Here is a 19,275-nt window from a genome sequence, read left to right on the forward strand (position 1 = left end):
AAATAGCAAAACTCATTTACTACTTTAAGCGTCTCATTTCCTAATCTAATACCCTCAGCATCACCTGATTTAATTTGACTACATTCCATTATCCTCGTTTTGCTTTTGTTGGTCTTCATCTTATATCCTCCTTTCAAGACACTGTCCATTCCGTTCAGCTGCTCTTTCAGGTCCTTTGCTGTCTCTGACAGAATTACAATGTCATCGGTGAACCTCAAAGTTTTTATTTCTTCTCCATGGATTTTAATACCCACTCCAAATTTTTCTTTTGTTTCCTTTATTGCTTGCTCAATATACAGATTGAGCAGCATCGGGGAGAGGCTACAACCCTGTCTCACTCCCTTCCCAACCACTGCTTCCTTCTCAGCCCCTTGTCTCTTATAACTGCCATCTGGTTTCTGTACAAATTGTAAATAGCCTTTCGCTCCCTGTATTTTACCCCTGCCATGTTCAGAATTTGAGAGTGTTCCAGTCAACAATGCCAAAAGCTTTCTCTGAGTCTACAAATGCTAGTAATCTAGGTTTGCCTTTCTTTAATCTACTTTCTAAGATAAGTCGTAGGGCCAGTATTGCCTCACATGTTCCAATATTTCTACAGTATCCAAACTGATCGTCCCTGAGGTCGGCTTCTACCAGTTTTTCCATTCATCCGTAAAGAATTCGTGTTAGTATTTTCATGGCTTATTAAACTGATAGTTCGCTAATTTTCACATCTGTCAACACCTGCTTTCTTTGGGATTGGAATTATTATATTCTTCTTGAAGTCTGAGGGTATTTCGCCTGTCTCATACATCTCGCTCACCAGATGGTAGAGTTTTGTCAGGGCTGGCTCTCCCAAGGCTATCAGTAGTTCTAATGAAATGTTGTCTACTCCCGGGGCCTTGTTTCGGGTTAGGTCTTTCAGAGCTCTGTCAAACTCTTCACACAGTATCATATCTCCCATTTCATCTTCATCTACATCCTCTTCCATTTCCATAATATTGTCCTCAAATACATCGCCCTTGTACAGACCCTCTATATACTCCTTCCACCTTCTGCTTTCCCTTCTTTGTTTAGAACTGGGTTGCCATCTGAGCTCTTGATATTCATACAAGTGGTTATCTTTTCTCCGAAAGTCTCTTTAATTTTTCTGTAGGCAGTATCTATCTTATCCCTAGCGAGATATGCCTCTACATCCTTGCATTTGCCCTTAGCCATCCCTGCTTAGCCATTTTGCACTTCCTGTCAATCTCATTTTTGAGACGTTTGTATTCCTTTTTGACTGATTCATTTACTGCATTTTTATTTTTTTCCTTTCATCAATTAAATTCAATATATCTTATGTTACATACATCTAACACTGTCAAAAGAATCTGTTTCCAAGCACAACACGTGTCACATATTGTCAACATTTGCTCTGTCATCAAGAGACTTTAAATGCAATAGATATAGTCAGAATTGATTGTAGGAAATCAAAGTACTCTTAATGAGCCACTTGAGTCTGAGATCCCTTGTACGAAAATACTCAGAAAATATCCCTCAACCACCTCCAACATTTTTGTCAGAGACCGGGTTCATCCCATATTACGGGATAATGTAAACATACTGCCACAACAGTTCAACTATCTCAGCACACAGTTCAAATGACACGATTAATGTTATGCAAACACAAAGAGATAACAGATGCCAGTACCTGCGTAAACTGGACCTCAGTCGAACTTCGAGCGTGCCAGGTCTCTCGGCAGAGGCGTTCGAGTCGTAGGAGTTCTGGCGAGAGAAGTAGGGCGGCGGAGCGTGCTCGTAGTCCGGACCCGTTGCCGGTGGTGGCAGGGCCTGCCTGCGGTGGTAGTACTGGAGCTGCTGCGTGACCTGCAGGGGCGGGTAGTGGGGGGCAGGCACTCCGTACTCGCCCTCGTCCTCCAGCCTGAAGCTGGGGTTCACTCCACCAGCACTGTTTGTGGTGGACGACGCATTCGAGACGTTCGACGGTGTCCGTCGGTGCCTGGGACCGCTGCGACCGAGGACCTGTGACAGATGCGAAATTTGCTTCGTCTGAATCTCACTACGAGATGGTTATCTCTGAAATTAAATTCTATGAAACTTGTTCATTCTAAAGAATTGGATGCTACTGTCCTTACTTTAAAAGGGTTTCGAACAGAAAAGAGAAAAAAACTTTACATACTTTTAACTTCATAGATGCCATCCTTCCTGCTGCTTTCTACATGAAAAGGCTGTGAATAACAAATTGAAAGTTACCTGTTTCCAAGTCAACTAGTCCATCCTTCACTATTCCTGTTATGTTAATTAGTGTAAAATTTAAATTACAGTTACCAGTTGACACTTCAGTCCCTTGATGTTTTGCATGTGCCTATTAAATAAATCATCCCTTACTGTACCATCATGAATTATAAATATGTTATTCATGTTGAACCACTTTTTTTCCCTTTATTGCAGGACACTGTAGCTTTGTGGCTGTATGTTCTGCAGAAGAATTAAAGTTCGTAAGCCATTTTCATCCAATCTGCCTTCAAATACTTCTCTGTACTACAAGTAGTTATAGTGTGCAAGTTTACCTTATCACCACCACCACCACCACCATAATTGGCTGCTAATGGTGTTTGAGTACACATTTATCTTCTGCAGTTTCTTACAATTGTTGCCTAAATAGATACTGTCGGTGGCGTTGCACAGTAAAATAGTGAATTTGGTGTGAACAGAAAAATTTCAAGAGCTTCCCGGTAACACAAAAGGTAGAGCAGAACAGGTCAATAGCCAGGTGTAACTCCAGAGAGAAAAGATTACCGACGGTGCAGCAGCAAATGCAGAAGCTATTGTGATACCTTAAATCTGCTGAGCACACAAAACAACAACATAGCAGAATGACATACGGTGACAGAGAGATACAGTCACGATAACGATTGCACAGAATGTCGTAGGAAAGCTCGAGTCTGACACGAGACCGAGTAATCGGCATTCTGACACGACAGAAAGAGCGCCCGAAAGATAAAGTTCTGAAATCCCGAAGCAACCGGGAGAGCTGGCCAGACGAGAAAACTGGATGAAGTGATGGCACTAAGCCCATTCTATGTAAATACTACTTCAGCTCTGGTCAAGTTCTGTTCAGTCGGCAGCCATCCAAACGTGAGGGGAGGCCTATGTCGGCAGACCCTCTGCTCGTCTACTCGTCTTCAGTCTTCTACGGTGCAGCAAGTTCTGTCTGTGAGGCCTGGGTCACTGTGAGCTGCAGCACTGACTACAGAGTCAAGTCTGATGGGGAGACGTGGCTGCCGCCACCCAGGAGGCCTCCTAGATGCCTAACTCGCCACAGCCCCGGAGCCGATCATCGTCTGTCATCGTGAGGGCGTGCCACAGCTGACGCCCAGCTCCATTCCTGTGGCAGACTTCAGTGCTGCCGGTGGTCTCTCTCCTGATGGGAGGCCACAGTACTTCTAGAGCACGATTTTTAGTAGTACGAGAAGAGCTCGTAGATGCCTTCCCTGTGCGTCATCTACAATGGAGACGTGTGCACCGGTCATCTTCCCGGGGAGACTGTTAGCTGCTTCAGACAGTGCAGATGACAATGTGTGCTAACTCTGCAGGGGAACAGCCATGTGACAACACTGGTACTGACACCAGTAACTCATCTACTGCTGCCACGGCTGCCATCCGTACACTGGTCGGCACCTAACAGGTGGGCAATCACTTCCTGCACTCCCACCATTGCTGGTTGCCTGAACATCAGTATCTCAACTGCTGTATTTTGTGGACAATAAATCCTTAATGTCGGAATCCTGCTTTAATAACACTTTTGGGTGCAAGACAGGTACCTACTTTCCGAGTCGCTGTGATGCACGTCCTCGGGTGGTCGACTGTCGACATCCTGATCTCGATACCCCACGTGTTGTAGTGTCCTACCCCAGGGTGCTCCACTTAGAAGTGTTGCTGTGAGATGGCATTCGAGATCAGAGATGTAAGCTCCGGCAGCTTTAGAGGAGAAAAAAGGGGTTGAAAGGGAGAGGAAATGAGATTGGTATTTTACTTTTCAAGAGCAGATGGAGAAGAGAGAGAATGAATACGATGCTCGGTTCGAGAAAAATGGCAAATATAAAGGTGTAGAAGTTCCTTTAAGTTTACTTGATATGCAAAGTACTGGCATTGTGGAAGATACGGAAAGTAATGTGAAAGTATCAGCTGCAACATCTTGTGGAAATGCAGGGTCTGAAGTAGCTGTAGTACCAGACGGAGTAAGTGTGTTTTGAAGTACGTAAGTGTGTGACTAGCAAGATGGATGATACTGATTTAGATGTAGTAGTATCTATGCCAATGGATGATAGTGGTGGTTTTTTGAGGCAGTCAAGCCTGGTCCAGATGTACAGGGAAGTACATGTACCACTGATTTGTCACAAAGAGAAGCCGCAGCGAGGCACCTGTTCAGGTCTTTGCTCGCTTCAGTATTTTACAACTTCAACTTTCAGACACTGTTTCTGTTGTGTCAGTATACTGAATAGCTACTGCAGTGGTGATTTTATTGTAGATATTATGGGGAATGCACAGGAAGCTATCTATAAGATTAGTTGTTTTGCAAATGCTGTGCATGTGGAAGTGGTACCAATGAATTTATTTCTGAAGGGCACAGGTTCATTGCTACTGGAGGTGGCACCGCCTTTTCCAAATGGGGGATGGAGGAAGAGAAGAAAGATGAAAACTTGTAAGGAGCTGATGAGATCAAATCCTTTCACAAATATGTGCCTGAGGATGAGACTAAATTTGATGATACTTGTTTCAGTGTTACAGGAAATGAGTATTAGAAGAAGTTTTGTGTAATTGCTCTTAAAAGCACAGCCAAATTCCAGAAGACATTGATTTAGCCAAAGGGAACAGATGTGTGTGTTATATTGTCATAATAATCTATTATCGTGAAATTAGAACCAGCTAAACTGCATCACTAAAATTCAATACACAATAAACACGGTAAAGTGACAAAAAGCATAAGGCAGTTGGTTGTGAAAGGTAAAGTTATAGAAAAAAAGGGCATAGCAAGCATAGTCAATTAGTAAGTGACTGTAAAATGAGAGAGGTAATTTGAAATACTCACCAGTATGCTGCATGTGGTAGTGCTGTAAGTAGTTTTTGTGTAAGCATCCTCGTAAGGATGCGTGTTTTAAGGAAACATACGGGACACTACTGTTGCAAAGACAAAGTTCCAGATAGAGTACCACGCCACCAGGTAGACAAAGGAAAATTCCAAATGTGAGAAATGATTTGTGGAACCATTTTGTGTGGAACGATTTGCCAAGGAAGAAGAGTTTTAGTAATTTTGTTTTACTGGTTTTTACATGATGATTTAATGGGGTCATGTCTATGTGTGAAAATAAAAGAAGTGGACTGGTTGATGTACAGAACTAAGAATAGTTAAGAGAGGATCAGTGTAATGTAATTCCTGTTAAGCAAAGAAGAATAAAAGCAATTGTGAATTATGGAGTGTTTTGAACAGTCTGCGAAAAATGATTATGTTAATTTATAAATAATAATTTTGACGAAATATATCCTTGTAAGAAAATGAGGTCCCTGGATTGAGTTTAAGAAAATAATGTTTTAAAATGAAGACCATAATTGAGGAACCATGTGGTTTGAACAAGACACAGAGAGGAATCAGGAACATTTTATAAATTGTATTCTGTGCACGTGTGTCAAGACCTCAGAGAAATCTCAGGTGGATTTCTTAAAGGCCAGGGAAATGTTGCACAGTACTTACACCTACATATCAATTTAATTTCACTTTTTATTTAGTTTTTTGTCCAAAGACAATTAAAAATGATGTATTTTTCTTTTTATGTGTCCCAGGACAATTAAAAGCTGATTTTTCCCAGCCAGTGTGATAGGGCCTTACCATGGTGGATAAGCTTACCTAACTTGACAGTGCCACAGTCATTGACTGCTGAACTTGTGCCGTCATATGTGTTGAACAGTACAGATGTTATAATTTGCAGCTCAAACCACAGTAATTTTACTGCAATTCATCTCTCATCTCTAGACAACCTGATTTACGTCAAGACATTTACAACATCATCTGTTGTTGTGGTCTTCAGTCCTGAGACTGGTTTGGTGCAGCTCTCCATGCTACTCCATCCTGCGCAAGCTTCTTCATCTCCCAGTACCTACTGCAGCCTACATCCTTCAGAATCTGCTTAGTGTATTCATATCTAGGTCTCCCTCTACGATTTTTTCCCTTCCCCCTGCCCTCCAGTTCTAAACTGGTGATCCCTTGATGCCTCAGAACATGTCCTACCAACCGATCCCTTGCACAAATTTCTCTTCTCCCCAATTCTGTTCAATACCTCCTCATTAGTTATGTGGTCTACCCATCTAATCTTCAGCATTCTTCTGTAGCACCACATTTCGAAAGCTTCTATTCTCTTCTTGTCCAAACTATTTATCATCCATGTTTCACTTCCATACACTACATACAAATACTTTCAGAAACGACTTCCTGACACTTAAATCAATACTCGATGTTAACAAATTTCTCTTCTTCAGAAAAGCTTTACTTGCCATTGCCAGTCTACATTTTATATCCTCTCTACTTCGACCATCATCAGTTATTTTGCTCCCTAAATAGCAAAACTCCTTTACTACTTTAAGGGTCTCATTTCCTAATCTAATTCCCTCAGCATCACCTGACTTGATTTGACTACATTCCATTATCCTCATTTTGCTTTTGTTGATGTTCATCTTATATCCTCCTTTCAAGACACTGTCCATTCCGTTCAACTGCTCTTCCAAGTCCTTTGGTGTCTCTGACAGAATTACAATGTCATCGGCGAACCTTAAAGTTTTTATTTTGTCTCCATGGATTTTAATACCTACTCCGAACGTTTCTTTTGTTTCCTTTACTGCTTGCTCAATATACAGATTGAACAGCATCGGGGAGAGGCTACAACCCTGTCTCACTCCCTTCCCAACCACTGCTTCCCTTTCATGTCCCTCAACTCTTGTAACTGCCATCAGGTTTCTGTACAAATTGTAAATAGCCCTTCGCTCCCTGTATTTTACCCTTACCACCTTCAGAATTTGAAAGAGAGTATTCCAGTCAACATTGTCAAAAGCTTTCTCTATGTCTACAAATGCTAGAAACATAGGTCTGCCTTTCCTTAATCTTTCTTCTAAGATAAGTCGTAAGGTCAGTATTGCCTCACGTGTTCCAATATTTCTACGGAATCCAAACTGATCTTTCCTGAGGTCGGCTTCTACCAGTTTTTCCATTCGTCTGTAAAGAATTCGTGTTGGTATTTTGCAGCTGTGACTTATTAAACTGATAGTTCTATAATTTTCACATCTGTCAACACCTGCTGTCTTTGGGACTGGAATTATTATATTCTTCTTGACGTCTGAGGGAATTTCGCCTGTCTCATACATCTTGCTCACCAGATGGTAGAGGTTTGTCAGGACTGGCTCTCCCAAGGCTGTCAGTAGTTCTAATGGAATGTTGTCTACTCTGGGGGCCTTGTTTCGACTCAGGTCTTTCAGTGCTCTGTCAAACTCTTCACGCAGTATCGTATCTCCCATTTCATGTTTTTTATTTTATTTTTATGTCATTCTAGTTGGCTTAATTCTGAGCAGTGGTTTTCTTTCTACAGCACTTTGGAACTGGAACTTGAATTACCAATACCCTGTATGCACAGAGGAGTCATAACTAAGCTTTAAATTTTATATTCGTTTACATATACAGCTGAAGACAATATATATTAGGGAAAGTAGAGACTGCTACTGACTGTGAAGAGGACCCATTGAGGTGCAGGCAGGCACAATGAAAAAACTGTTACACGTTATAGCTTTCAGATAAAGCCTCATTCAGCAAAGCAAATGCACACACATTCACACAAGCAACCACACATCATACACACAACCGCTACCACAGCCAGCTCCAACTGGACTGCGGCTGTCACGTGAATAGCTGCCTGGATGAGGAGGGGAATTGTGAGGGATGGCAGGGTATGTGTTGGGACAGAGAAGAGTGCCGTCTGTTGATGCATGCAGGGACTGGGTGGTGGCCTGACGAGACAGCCTGGCGCAGCATCGGGAGATGAGGTGTAGAGGGGATAAAACGAAGAGTGGAAAAGGAGGGGAGCAGGAAAGGGGAAAGGATGGGCAGATGCATTGGCAGAGGATGGCACACAAAGGGTGTAGGGGACATGAAAAGGGAGGAGGTGATATGACAGGTACCCTACTGTCCCCTCTCCCTCCACCCTACAATTTGCACCCACCCCCTCTGCTTTATCACCTCCTGCCTCAATAGACAGCACTCTTCTGTCCCCCCACCCATACCGTGATCCCTTCTCTTTTCCCACGCCACTCTGGGTTTCTGTACATGTAGGAGTCACAGTCCAGTCAGAGCTGCCAGTGGAAGTGGTCATGTGTATATAAGGTATGCTTGCTTGTGTGTATGTAGGGGGGAGGGGGGGGGGGTCCTCTTTGCTAAAAAAGGCTTTGGCCGAAAGCTATAATGTGTAACAGTCATTCCGTTGTGCTTGTCTGCAACTCAATGGTTGATCTTTATGGTGAGTAGCAATCTATGCTTTTCCTAATACTACTGATATTCAACCTTGGAGTTTCAGTTGCTTGAAGAGAGATGTTACATAGTTAGTCATGAAATGTTACATGTTTATGCTATCATTTATTTGTGCTGGTAGTTTTATATTCGCCTATAATTGTTCACTGTTTGTTGAGGACACTGTGTGCTAGTTACTGAAGGATGTGGGTACTGGGTCCACAAGGAGCAGAAATATGCGAGCACCGAGAAACAAATGTTCACCAATTTACTCCCAAAATGCTACATCGAACTGCCAGTGCTGTCTGTTGCCCTAGCCCGAATAATTACTGACTTATCGAGACTCGCCAGCGACAGTTGAGAAAGGGTGATCCTTGTCTTGATTCTCAGCAAGTTAAACAGCTTTTCTGTTGACACTTCATCACATAAGACCTGCCAGCAACACAGTACGTTGGTGTGATGTCACGTGTGCTGCACTGCTGTTGAAATTGCTTGTCAATATTTTATAAAGTTTTAGTCTGCAGTTACTTATTTTAAAGTTTATTTGTGTTAATATTTGCTGTAAAAGCAAATTATTAATGAATTTTTATTAATCTCAGTCTTTCTTCCTGTGTTATTGACTCGAGTGGTCTGTTATTCATGAGTGTGCTTGCGTCGTTCGTCCAAGCCTTATGCCTCAGTAGTGTGTTTACATTTTGCAGTGTGCAATTGCAGCTGTAGTGGTTATAAAGCTAAGTACTGGCAAAGTTATTTGTGCACTGTTATACAGTATTAAATTTAATAGTTTTGGGTGGTGTTTCATGTTGTTTTTGGCGAAATAATGATTTAATAAACTTTTGGAAATGTTCACTCGCTATGTTTTTTAGAGTTTTCTATGCGCAGAAGTCATTTTGCAAATTTTGTGCTTTAGTTTTCAGCTGACGTTTCTTATTGTTCCTAGTAAAATATTTCAGTAAAATTTTCTACTGTTCCAGTGGCCACTTGAATTTTTGGTTTTAGCTAACAATTTTGTGAATTATTGTTGGTATTGGTATTAGCTGTGGTGTAGTAGTGCTTCCTTTGTAGACAGAGAATTTCGAGACTGCTATTTTTGGTTCTACAAATAGTTCTACTGGTGTAACTGAACTTAGGTAACGTAGACATATATTGCCAATTTTCAGTAACTGTAAAATTTTACCATGTGGGCTGTGTCGTAGGTTTGTGAGTAGTGGGTTACGGTAAGGGATTTGTTCAATGTATTTTCATTGGGGGGAATGCAGTGGGGAAGCCAGAGGGCATTCCAACGAGATCCTCTCCTGGGAATGCAGAATCTGTAGTAGAAATAAGTTGATAGAGGAGTGGGAGTGTAAGATCTGTGCACTTCAGGTGCAGTTACAACATGCAAAGGAGGAACTAGATAGGTTGAGCAGGGGGAAGGGTGGTGGGAAATGGAAACTGGCAGTTGGCAAGAAGGAGGAGGAGGAGGAGGTATTCAGACAGTTTTACTTTGTGTACATGCAATAAATTTGATCAACTGTCAGAGTTAAATGGAGAGGAGCATCTTGCAGCCATAGATGTAGGGAACATGTAACAGTCCTCAGCAGTTTGGAGGTATAGGTTAGTTGCATAATCTAACAGAAAGAAGAAGGTTCTGCTGCTAGGTAGTTCGCATGGTAGAGGTGTGGACCAGCAGTTGCAGGAAGTGTTGGGGAGTGAGTACCAGGTCACCAGCATTGTGCAGCCTAGTGCACGGCTGGCTCAGTTGACTAACAGTACAGGGGAGTTATGTAGGAACTTTACGAAGGAGGATCAGGTAGTGACAGTGGGTGGAGCAGGGAACAGTCTTGATAGGCATAGGAATTATGATGTAGGTGGTGACCTGCTAAAGATAGCTACTCAAACTGGTGGCACTAATGTGCATTTCATGCAACTGTTTCAGTGCCATGATCAGCCTCATCTTAATGCAGCTGTTAGGCGCGTTAACATGGGGCTAGAGTGGGCACCAATGGCAGAGGTCATGCGTCACATTTCAGTGGTGCCAATTGGGTCTATCAATAGATCGGGTTTCACTAGGCACGGCCTCCACCTCAATAGGTATGGGAAGGGGAGGCTGGCAAAGCTTATAGGCAACAAATGTAGTGGGATCACTCGTGGAAAAATTCTTGTAGTAGTTAGTGTTAGAGCTGCACCTTTCTTGGATTGAAGTCAGCTGATAGGTATACCTGCTTAAAACAAGTCCCTCTTTGGGCTCACATTCAGAGGACATAATGTTTCCAAGTAGAGAAGAAATTAGTATATTTCATCAAAATATAAGCGGTATTAGAGACCAAGTTAGTGAACTGCTTACAGATGTTGACTCTGAAATTATTGGTATATCAGAGCACCACTGAAATAATTTGACAATTCAGAGATTTCCTTTGCCGGGATACAGATTAGCTGGATGTTTTTCACGGAGTTCCTTGGGTGGTGGGGGAGTGGCTATGTACGTAAAAAACAGTGTTCCATTTGAGTCTATAGACGTATCATGGCACTGCACTGAACATAAATTTGAATGTTCTGCCGGGGCAGCTGAATTTAGTGAAACCAAACTTCTAATTGTTGTTGTTTATAGGTCCCCTAACTCTGACTCCAGAGCATTTCTGCTCAAGTTAGAGAGGGTTCCTGATTCCAGAAGTATCAGAAATTAGTTATATGTAGTGACTTCAATATAAATTTTGTATATGACGGTGCAAGAAAAAGGGTGTGGGTAAATCTCCTAAATTCATATGATCTGATGCAGACAATGTTTTTTTCCAACTAGGGTGCAGGAAACAGTAGCACAGCCAGACAATATTTTTATTCATTCTTCATTACTAGATGGGAATTCTGTTAGTAAAAGGGTGAATGGCCTTTCAGACCATGAGGCACAAATTTTAACACTAATGCTTTTTTACTCAAACAAATGTGACATATAATTACAAATTATGTAGGAAAGTTAATCCAACAGCAATAGACAGTTTTTAAACCTTGGACAAAAGTGCCGATAACAGAGATGAAAAATATAATTCTTTCCTTAATACATTTCTCGTGCTCTTTGAGAGTTGCTTCCCATTAGAATGTTCTAAAAGGGGTACTAGCAGTAACAGGCAGCCCGGGTGGCTGACTAGTGGGATAAGGATATCGTGTAGAACCAAATGAGAATTAGATCAAAATGTTAGTAGTCACAATCAAGCTACAGTAGGCCATTACAAACAGTATTGCAAGGCACTTAAAATGTTATTATGAAAGCAAAGAGTATGTGGTATGCAAATAGAATAGCTAATTCACAGGATAAAATTAAAACCATACGGTCAGTTGTGAAGGAAGTGTCCGGTCAGCAGCACAAGGTCGATGATATAAAGTCAGTTCATAGTAAAAATATTTCTGTTACTGATAAATCAGATATATGTACAGTATTTAATAATCATTTTCTGAGTATTGCTGGTGAATTAAATAAAAATTTAGTTTCTACAGGGAATCAAACAATTCTCTTGGCAAATCCCTTTCCGAGATTGAAGCCTGAAATACTGCTCTGTGATACTGACAAGTGGGATATTCAGCCAATAATTAAATCAATTGAGACTAAGGACTCTTATGGATATGATGGAGTGCCTAGCAGAATATTAAAGTACTGTGCTGCACATGCTAGCCATGTATTTAGCCATGTATTTAGCCACATTCCTTTAGGAATGGTCAGATTCCTGAATGATTAAAGTACTCAGTGGTAAAGCCACTTTATAAAAAGGGAAAAAAGGGCAATGTAGACACTTTTTGACCTATTTCTATGCCATCAGTGTTCACTAAAGTTACTGAAAAGGCAGTGTATGTAAGGCTAATTGAACATTCTACATCACACGATTTGCTATCAAATGTACAGTACGGCTTTAGAAGTCGTTTAACAACTGAAAATGCTATATTCTCTTTTCTCTGTGAGGTACTGGATGGGTTAAACAAAAGGTTTCAAATACTAGGAATATTTGATTTAACTAAGGCATTTGATTGTGTTGATCACAAAATATTGCTCCAGAAGTTGGACCATTATGGAATACGGGAGGTAGCTCTCAATTGGTTCACCTCTTACTGTAGCAGCAGATAGCAAAAGGTCATTACTCACAATGTTGAGAATGGCTGTGAGGTGGGGTCTGAGTGGGGTATGGTCAGGGAGGGTGGGGAGGGGGGGGGGGTGTGATGCCTCAGGGATCAGTGTTGGAACCACTCCTGTTCCATATTCATATAAATGATATGCCCTCTAGTACTACAGGTAGATATTTCTGTTGGTGATGACATTAACTCGGTAGTAAAGGATGTTGTGTGCAACATTGGCTCAGTTTCAAATAGTGCAGTTCATGACCTAAGTTCATGGCTTGTGGAAAATAAATTAACGCTAAATCACAGTAACACTTAGTTTTTACAGTTTCTAACACACAATTCAACAAAACCTGACATTTTAATTTCACAGAAAGGGCATATGATTAGTGAAATAGAACAGTTCAAATTTCTAGGTGTTCAGATAGATAGTAAACTGTCGTGGAAAGCCCACATTCAGGATCTTGTTCAAAGACTTAATGCTGCCATTTTTGCTATTGGAAAGGTATCTGAAGTGAGTGATCGTTTGACACAAAAATTAGTCTACTTTGCTTATTTTCATTTGATTATGTCATATGGTATTACATTTTGGGGTAACTCTTCCCCTTGTAAAAGGATATTTTTGACTCAGAAACGGGTGGTTCAGGCAATAAAGGTGTAAGATCATTAAGCTCTTGTCGATCCTTGTTTACGAGTCTGGGTATTTTGCATTAGCCTTTAACACTTATGCAGAAAGGTGTGCAGTATATTGCTGCATCCATTTTGGGTAAGATACCACTCGAATTAAAAAATCTTAGCAGTAATCCACGCACTTTCAAATCGAAACTGAAGAGTTTCCACATGAGTCACTCTTTCTATTTTGTCAAGGAGTTCCTTGAAAAATTAAGCTGATTCTTTTTTTATTGTTGATTGTGTTTACTTAAACTTACGGACTGACTTTTTTCGGGTTCATAAACATTTTATTTTTTATCTGTTATTACTTTTATATTGTAATTTCATGTACTGACATGTCCCATGACCTTGGAGATTTGCTACTCAATTTGATCCTATGGAACTTGACGTGTAAATAAAAACAAAAAAAAAAAGTAGTGCAGGCATTCTGCAGTGGGCACCCACATGCATTGATACAGTTAGTTGGTTAGCGTTTCAATGTGGTAGCAGCTTTAGGTGTCTGCACAAGTTGCTGTGTGCATTCCTTTAGTCCTTGCACATCATACATTCTACAATCTGTCATCGACAAACAACAAAAAGTTTTATATTTCTCTGGTTTTTGTCCATTCCAGAGGGAAACTCACTATATTGTATCATGTTTTTGTATTATTTCTTACAGTTTCTGATGCATTAGTCTTTCCTGTTGTTTTAGATCAGTTAAAATACTTTGTTTTAACCGATACAAACACACATTTTATTCATCACGAATGCACAAGTATTTTGTCGTCAACTAATGTGCTATTACAGCTATGCAATGATGCACTGGTGTTTGAAGGGTGGCACACAATTTCAAACTGTTATTGACATTTGGGCATGAGGCAGATGGACAGACAGAGTGAAGGACAGGAGAAATAGGGGGGGGGGGAGGAGGAGGAGGAGGAGGAGGAGGAGAAGAGACTTCAATGCAGAGAGTAATCACATCTTTGGATGTGGGGTAGTGGAAGTCTTTCAGAGGAGGTGGTTTCTCCCATTTGTTGTGCTACTGGTTTCCTTATTCAAGTCATCTATTTTGTTAGATAATGAAAGAAGAGCTACAACATCTAAAAGATAATTACATCACTAAAATGTTTTATTCTCTTAGCATGTTCAGTAACTATCTGTATTAAAATTCTGTTACAAAACTCCAGTCAGTAATTGTTTTATTCTCTTGGCTAGTTGAAAATATACTTGTTTTTGACATTGTTTTACAGAATGTAATAAGTGATGGGATCTAATGTGTTCCTTTCCATCCTTAATGAATACAACAACAGTTTGGCCAGGGATTGCAGATAAACTGATGATAGGTACAATACTCCTTGTTTCATTAGTATGGTTAAGTAATCAGAATGAGTGATGAAGTAATGACAGAAAATATTTGCATTCTATCAAGATAGTACATACGTATGATTTTTACAACCACAAACTTCAGAAGAAGGTACAAACAAAAACTGCTTATAGATTTTGTGACTTTACATTTAAATCTCAACATCAAAACACAAGTGAAAGACAAAAGGCACGAATTGTAGCCATCCTCTTACCGGCGTGCGATTGCCCTCGTAAACGGCACGGCTCCCATCGTAAGGCTGCATCTCGTGGTAGCCGTAAGACCCTCCCGTCGGGGGCGTGGCGCTGGCACCAGTCGCAAATTCGGGGTACATACGGTCCGCATAGTGGTGTGCTGCAGGTACGTAGTGTGGGTACGGGGGCGGCTGGTAGCTCGCATAGTGGTGTGGGAGGATGTGTGGAGGCGGAAGGTCCTCGTAGTCCGCATAGTGCCGCTCCAGCATCCCCCCAGAAGGTGCAGGTGGAGGGGGCGGATACATCTGAAATAGCAATATGTCTGCTTGCATGAACAGATAAAACAAACAACACTAGGATTTCAAATTATGGTTACAGTTGTGCTGCTTCAAATGTAACATTTTACTCTCAATGAATAATTAAAACAAAAAGATTTCCTTTGGCTCTTTGTAAAAAATGTGGACAACTTTGCTTCTCGATGGCAATTATGTAGTAAATGACACTATTTTTAAAAAATCTGTAACATTCTGGGCAGAAGAGGAGTATTCACTTATTTGTATTAGCATGCAAAACAGGAACTGGACTGAACTCTTAATTAAGAACAATGGCAACAGAATTGACTGTTATACAGTGAGTCCCAAATGCAAGAGATAGTCATAAAGTTTTAATTATTACCTCAAAAAAATGAAGTTAAATAATTAAATTATTGTTTGTTTGCAGGTACATGTTTGCAGTTCATGGTACACATTGAGATGCCCTTACCACAGAACTGCAGCACGCCATCAGAGAAGCCAAAACAAAATGGTGCAGCCTTGTTGATAATGTGGAGAATCGTGCAGTAATATGTCAGTTGCAACATCACCACAGAACACTGCATGTGAGTGGCAAAACCAAGTGATAGACACTCATACGCCCCACTACTTGCTTCGCACTCATTGCAGAAGCACACAGACAGTAGTTTCTGCACGCACTGTCACACGCTTACTGAGTGGCATGCACTCATACAGTGGCCTGCTAAGGAAACGTGGACTCTGCACTATTTCATCACAATGTAATGGCACTAATGTGTCCAGCAAGTGTCGGAATGAATTCAGAATTATAATTTCTTTGTAGCTGTAGATTTTCCACGTTTTCTACAGAGAAAGTGTGTGCTGTATGTCTGAGATTCATCAAATATTACCATAGCAGCTGAGTATTAGTGTGGCTATTGAAAATGAAGGGGCTGACAGAATACGGGATGTTACTGAAGGTCACTCATCTAGCTGTGAGCTGTAAATTTGTTTGAAAGAATAGCTGATGAAATAATACTAACATTCAGTAGCACCGAGACATATTTTGGACAGAACAAATGAAAAAGATTTATGTTGGGGAACAACTTACTATAACTGTCAACTTTGTCTATAATTAACAAAAAACGTCAATCCAGCTACAATGTAGGCTGGCTCTCAAGAGTAAATCAAGCAAATTAATTAATAGAACTTGTTACAGTTGATAATATTAACTGGAATCACCAGAAAGAAAGTGCAAGATTTAGTGTAAGCAGAGATGAGCATTATTTGAACAAATTTCTACTAGATAATTATCCAATTAGTATATCATTCACACAAATTTGGAAGACACTAATAAAGACATAAGATCATTACCTTGGTCCAAAAAGGGGTCCAATATTCAGTAATACACATTTTCAAAATAAATTGTCTGCAACCATTAAAAACTTGGTTTCAGATAAAGCACAGTTTATACAGAGTTTGAAAGACTTTTTGATAGGCAACTCCTACTCTACTGATGAATATCTTAAGAGGGACTATTAGAGCAGCATACAACAGTCAAGATTAGGTATTTTGTGTATGATAAACTTATTAAACAACAACAGTGTTTCATTCTGAGAGCATATTAATTCTGTAAATATTAGCAGTTCCAGTCTACTGCAATGTAACCACCTATTTTGATAATCTCCTGACAAATGGCCAGGGTAGTAAGTATTATATTTTTCCAGGCCGGAAGGCATGCCAGTCCGTGGCACGAATCCGCCCGGTGGATTAGTGTCGAGGTCTGGTGTGCCTGCCAGTCTGTGGATGGTTTTTAAGGTGGTTTTGGAGTGACACTTGTCTGATGTGAGGCATTCCCAGGGGGGATCCACAGGGAGCCGATCCACACAATAACCCTGGGTTCGGTGTGGGGCAGTGGTGGGGTGAGTGGATTGCTGTAGCCTGTAGTGGGGTTGTGAACCACTGAGGGCTATGGCGAGGACAAATTATCTCCGTCGTTTCTAGGTCCCTATTTCCATACAATACAAGTATTATATTCAAATGCTTTACATTTTTTATGTTATACTTTTTGACATGTTCTACAGCCACAAGAATCATCTTAATTTTTGGGTTATGGAACTAAAACTGAATCTAATCTAATCTAATCTAATCATGGTTAACTCTGTTTTGGGTAGCCCTGGTCATCGCAACTCTGTGTGTGTGTGTGTGTGTGTGTGTGTGTGTGTGTGTGTGTGTGTGTGTGTGGGTGGGCCCAAGGAGAGTGTCAACTATTGATTGAGGCTAGATGCTTCCTCTAATTATTCCTTACATATGATTGAACTTATTGATATATGACTATGAACTTTCTTCATTTTGCTGTGTCGAAACATTTCTGTTGGTGTGTATCTGGTGTGGTTTGGATTCATGGGTCGGTACCCACATCGTAAGCATAGGCCCTAATACTTGTTGATTATTTTCTCATTTCATGAGTCAATATATCCTTAAATACTGTGGTTTATGTGGCTGATTGAGTCTGTGCTATATTCCTACTTGTGATTGAGTATATTCTTCTGGTCAGCATCTGTCGTGAGTTTCTTGAGTTAGCTCACTCGTCATACACTTAGGCTCTGAATTTTTTCTTCCCTTTTGATGATTTTGAAGGTGTGACTGTAAAGATGTAAACTTGCAATTTGTAATTCTAGTACTTTACATTACCCCTGTACTTATTTCGATAGTTTAGTATTGTAATGTTGTAATTTTGGCTTTGTATGTTGTAATGTTGACTTTGTATCATTTGTCTTGGGACGGAATGTTCCATAGATCTGAAAATTTGAATGCCATGTCCCTTTTATGTATAGATTATGACTTGTATAGTAGATATTTTTTCTTACATTTTGAGCAACTTCATGTGAATTTTGTCCATAATTTTGGAAATTGTCACTATATGTTAATTTTGCCATTTCACTACTCAGGTTTCACACTTATTTAACCTATAGAAAAACTGAAGGCAAGAAGAACTCTGTTTTTTGTAATCAGAAATTTGTCAGATGCTATGTATTTCCCCTCTATACCTTCTGCAGTTTTTTCTAAGCTAACTTATACTTATGTTCATAGGGAGGTGATGATCATACACCCTAAAATTTTCTAGTAATTTTCGAATTTAACTTCAACAATCTGTATTCTACCTTTTGACATCAGTTGGTACACCATTTGGCAAATCTTATGGTAGGTCACAAAATATTGTGAAAACATAGTTTCCATATTATATGAGGGGGATGTTGTAACAGGACATCTTCCTCTCACATTACTTTTCCTCAACAGTAGTTGTCAATACCAGTATTATTTTTTGAATTTTGGACAGATCAGTATTATCTCAATTACTTCTCTGAAAACTTTCATATAATTTTTACACAATATGTTATATTTAAAGCTAAAATTTATGAAAAGGAAGTACTTTGTGGAATATTTTAGTTTTGATGTTATGATCGATAGTTCTGAATGTACAGTTAAAATTGTTTTTTTAACATTTGAAATTACAAATTATTGGCAGTATTTTTGCATGAACAATGTAATTTCGACTAATGTGAAAAATCAAAAGACCGTAGGATATACTAAAATGTGAGAAAATATATTTACATAAAAACAAAAATTCTGCAGCAACAGTCTTCAAATTTATTTTTCCAAGCATAAGGACCCTAAGACATGAAATTTTCAGCTTCAAAAACCAGACCCTTAGACATGGAGAACTGGGGCCAACTTAACATGACAAGCTAAGTAAACTAAAAAGTTTATTGTAATCTTTGCTCCTCTCAGATCTTCATAAAAGACTTTGTGTAAAGTGGACAATACATGGAAGTAAGAAGGAGTTTATATTCACAGATGATGATTTGCTGTTTGTGAATAACAAATAATAATTTTTATTTGTATTCATTATTATTCATTCACATAAATTTTGCCTAACTCTGGTGGTATTGGAAGTACACTGTGCATGTGCACCCACAACTGCAAATTCGCAGCCTATTTGCAAGATAGTGCAAGCACATGATATATGTGTGGCTATTGACAATAGCCTGACATCTGCACAGCCGATTGTCTCTGCTAGTGCTATTAAGCAAGGCAGCATCAGTCATCTTCAGCAACTTCATCAACATTAGCAGAGTGTATTTGTGCTGCTCCTCGCATGCCACAGGCACGTGCAGATCATGCAGG

At 40.1% G+C, this 19,275-nt stretch overlaps 1 protein-coding gene across 1 annotated transcript in view; it reads right to left on the reverse strand.

The window, feature by feature from the left end:
- Positions 1-19,275, reverse strand: part of LOC126210657 (mitogen-activated protein kinase kinase kinase 10-like) — a 696,141-nt gene that overhangs the window by 14,736 nt on the left and 662,130 nt on the right. Inside the window, exons 10-11 of the mRNA XM_049939988.1 lie at positions 14,839-15,123; positions 1,673-2,004 (exon numbers count right to left, since the gene is read on the reverse strand). Coding sequence (XP_049795945.1) covers positions 1,673-2,004; positions 14,839-15,123 — 617 coding nt within the window. The remainder of the gene's footprint in view (positions 1-1,672; positions 2,005-14,838; positions 15,124-19,275) is intronic.

Source organism: Schistocerca nitens, chromosome 10, assembly GCF_023898315.1.
Source record: "Schistocerca nitens isolate TAMUIC-IGC-003100 chromosome 10, iqSchNite1.1, whole genome shotgun sequence".
In the NCBI taxonomy this organism is placed as follows: Eukaryota; Metazoa; Arthropoda; class Insecta; order Orthoptera; family Acrididae; genus Schistocerca; species Schistocerca nitens.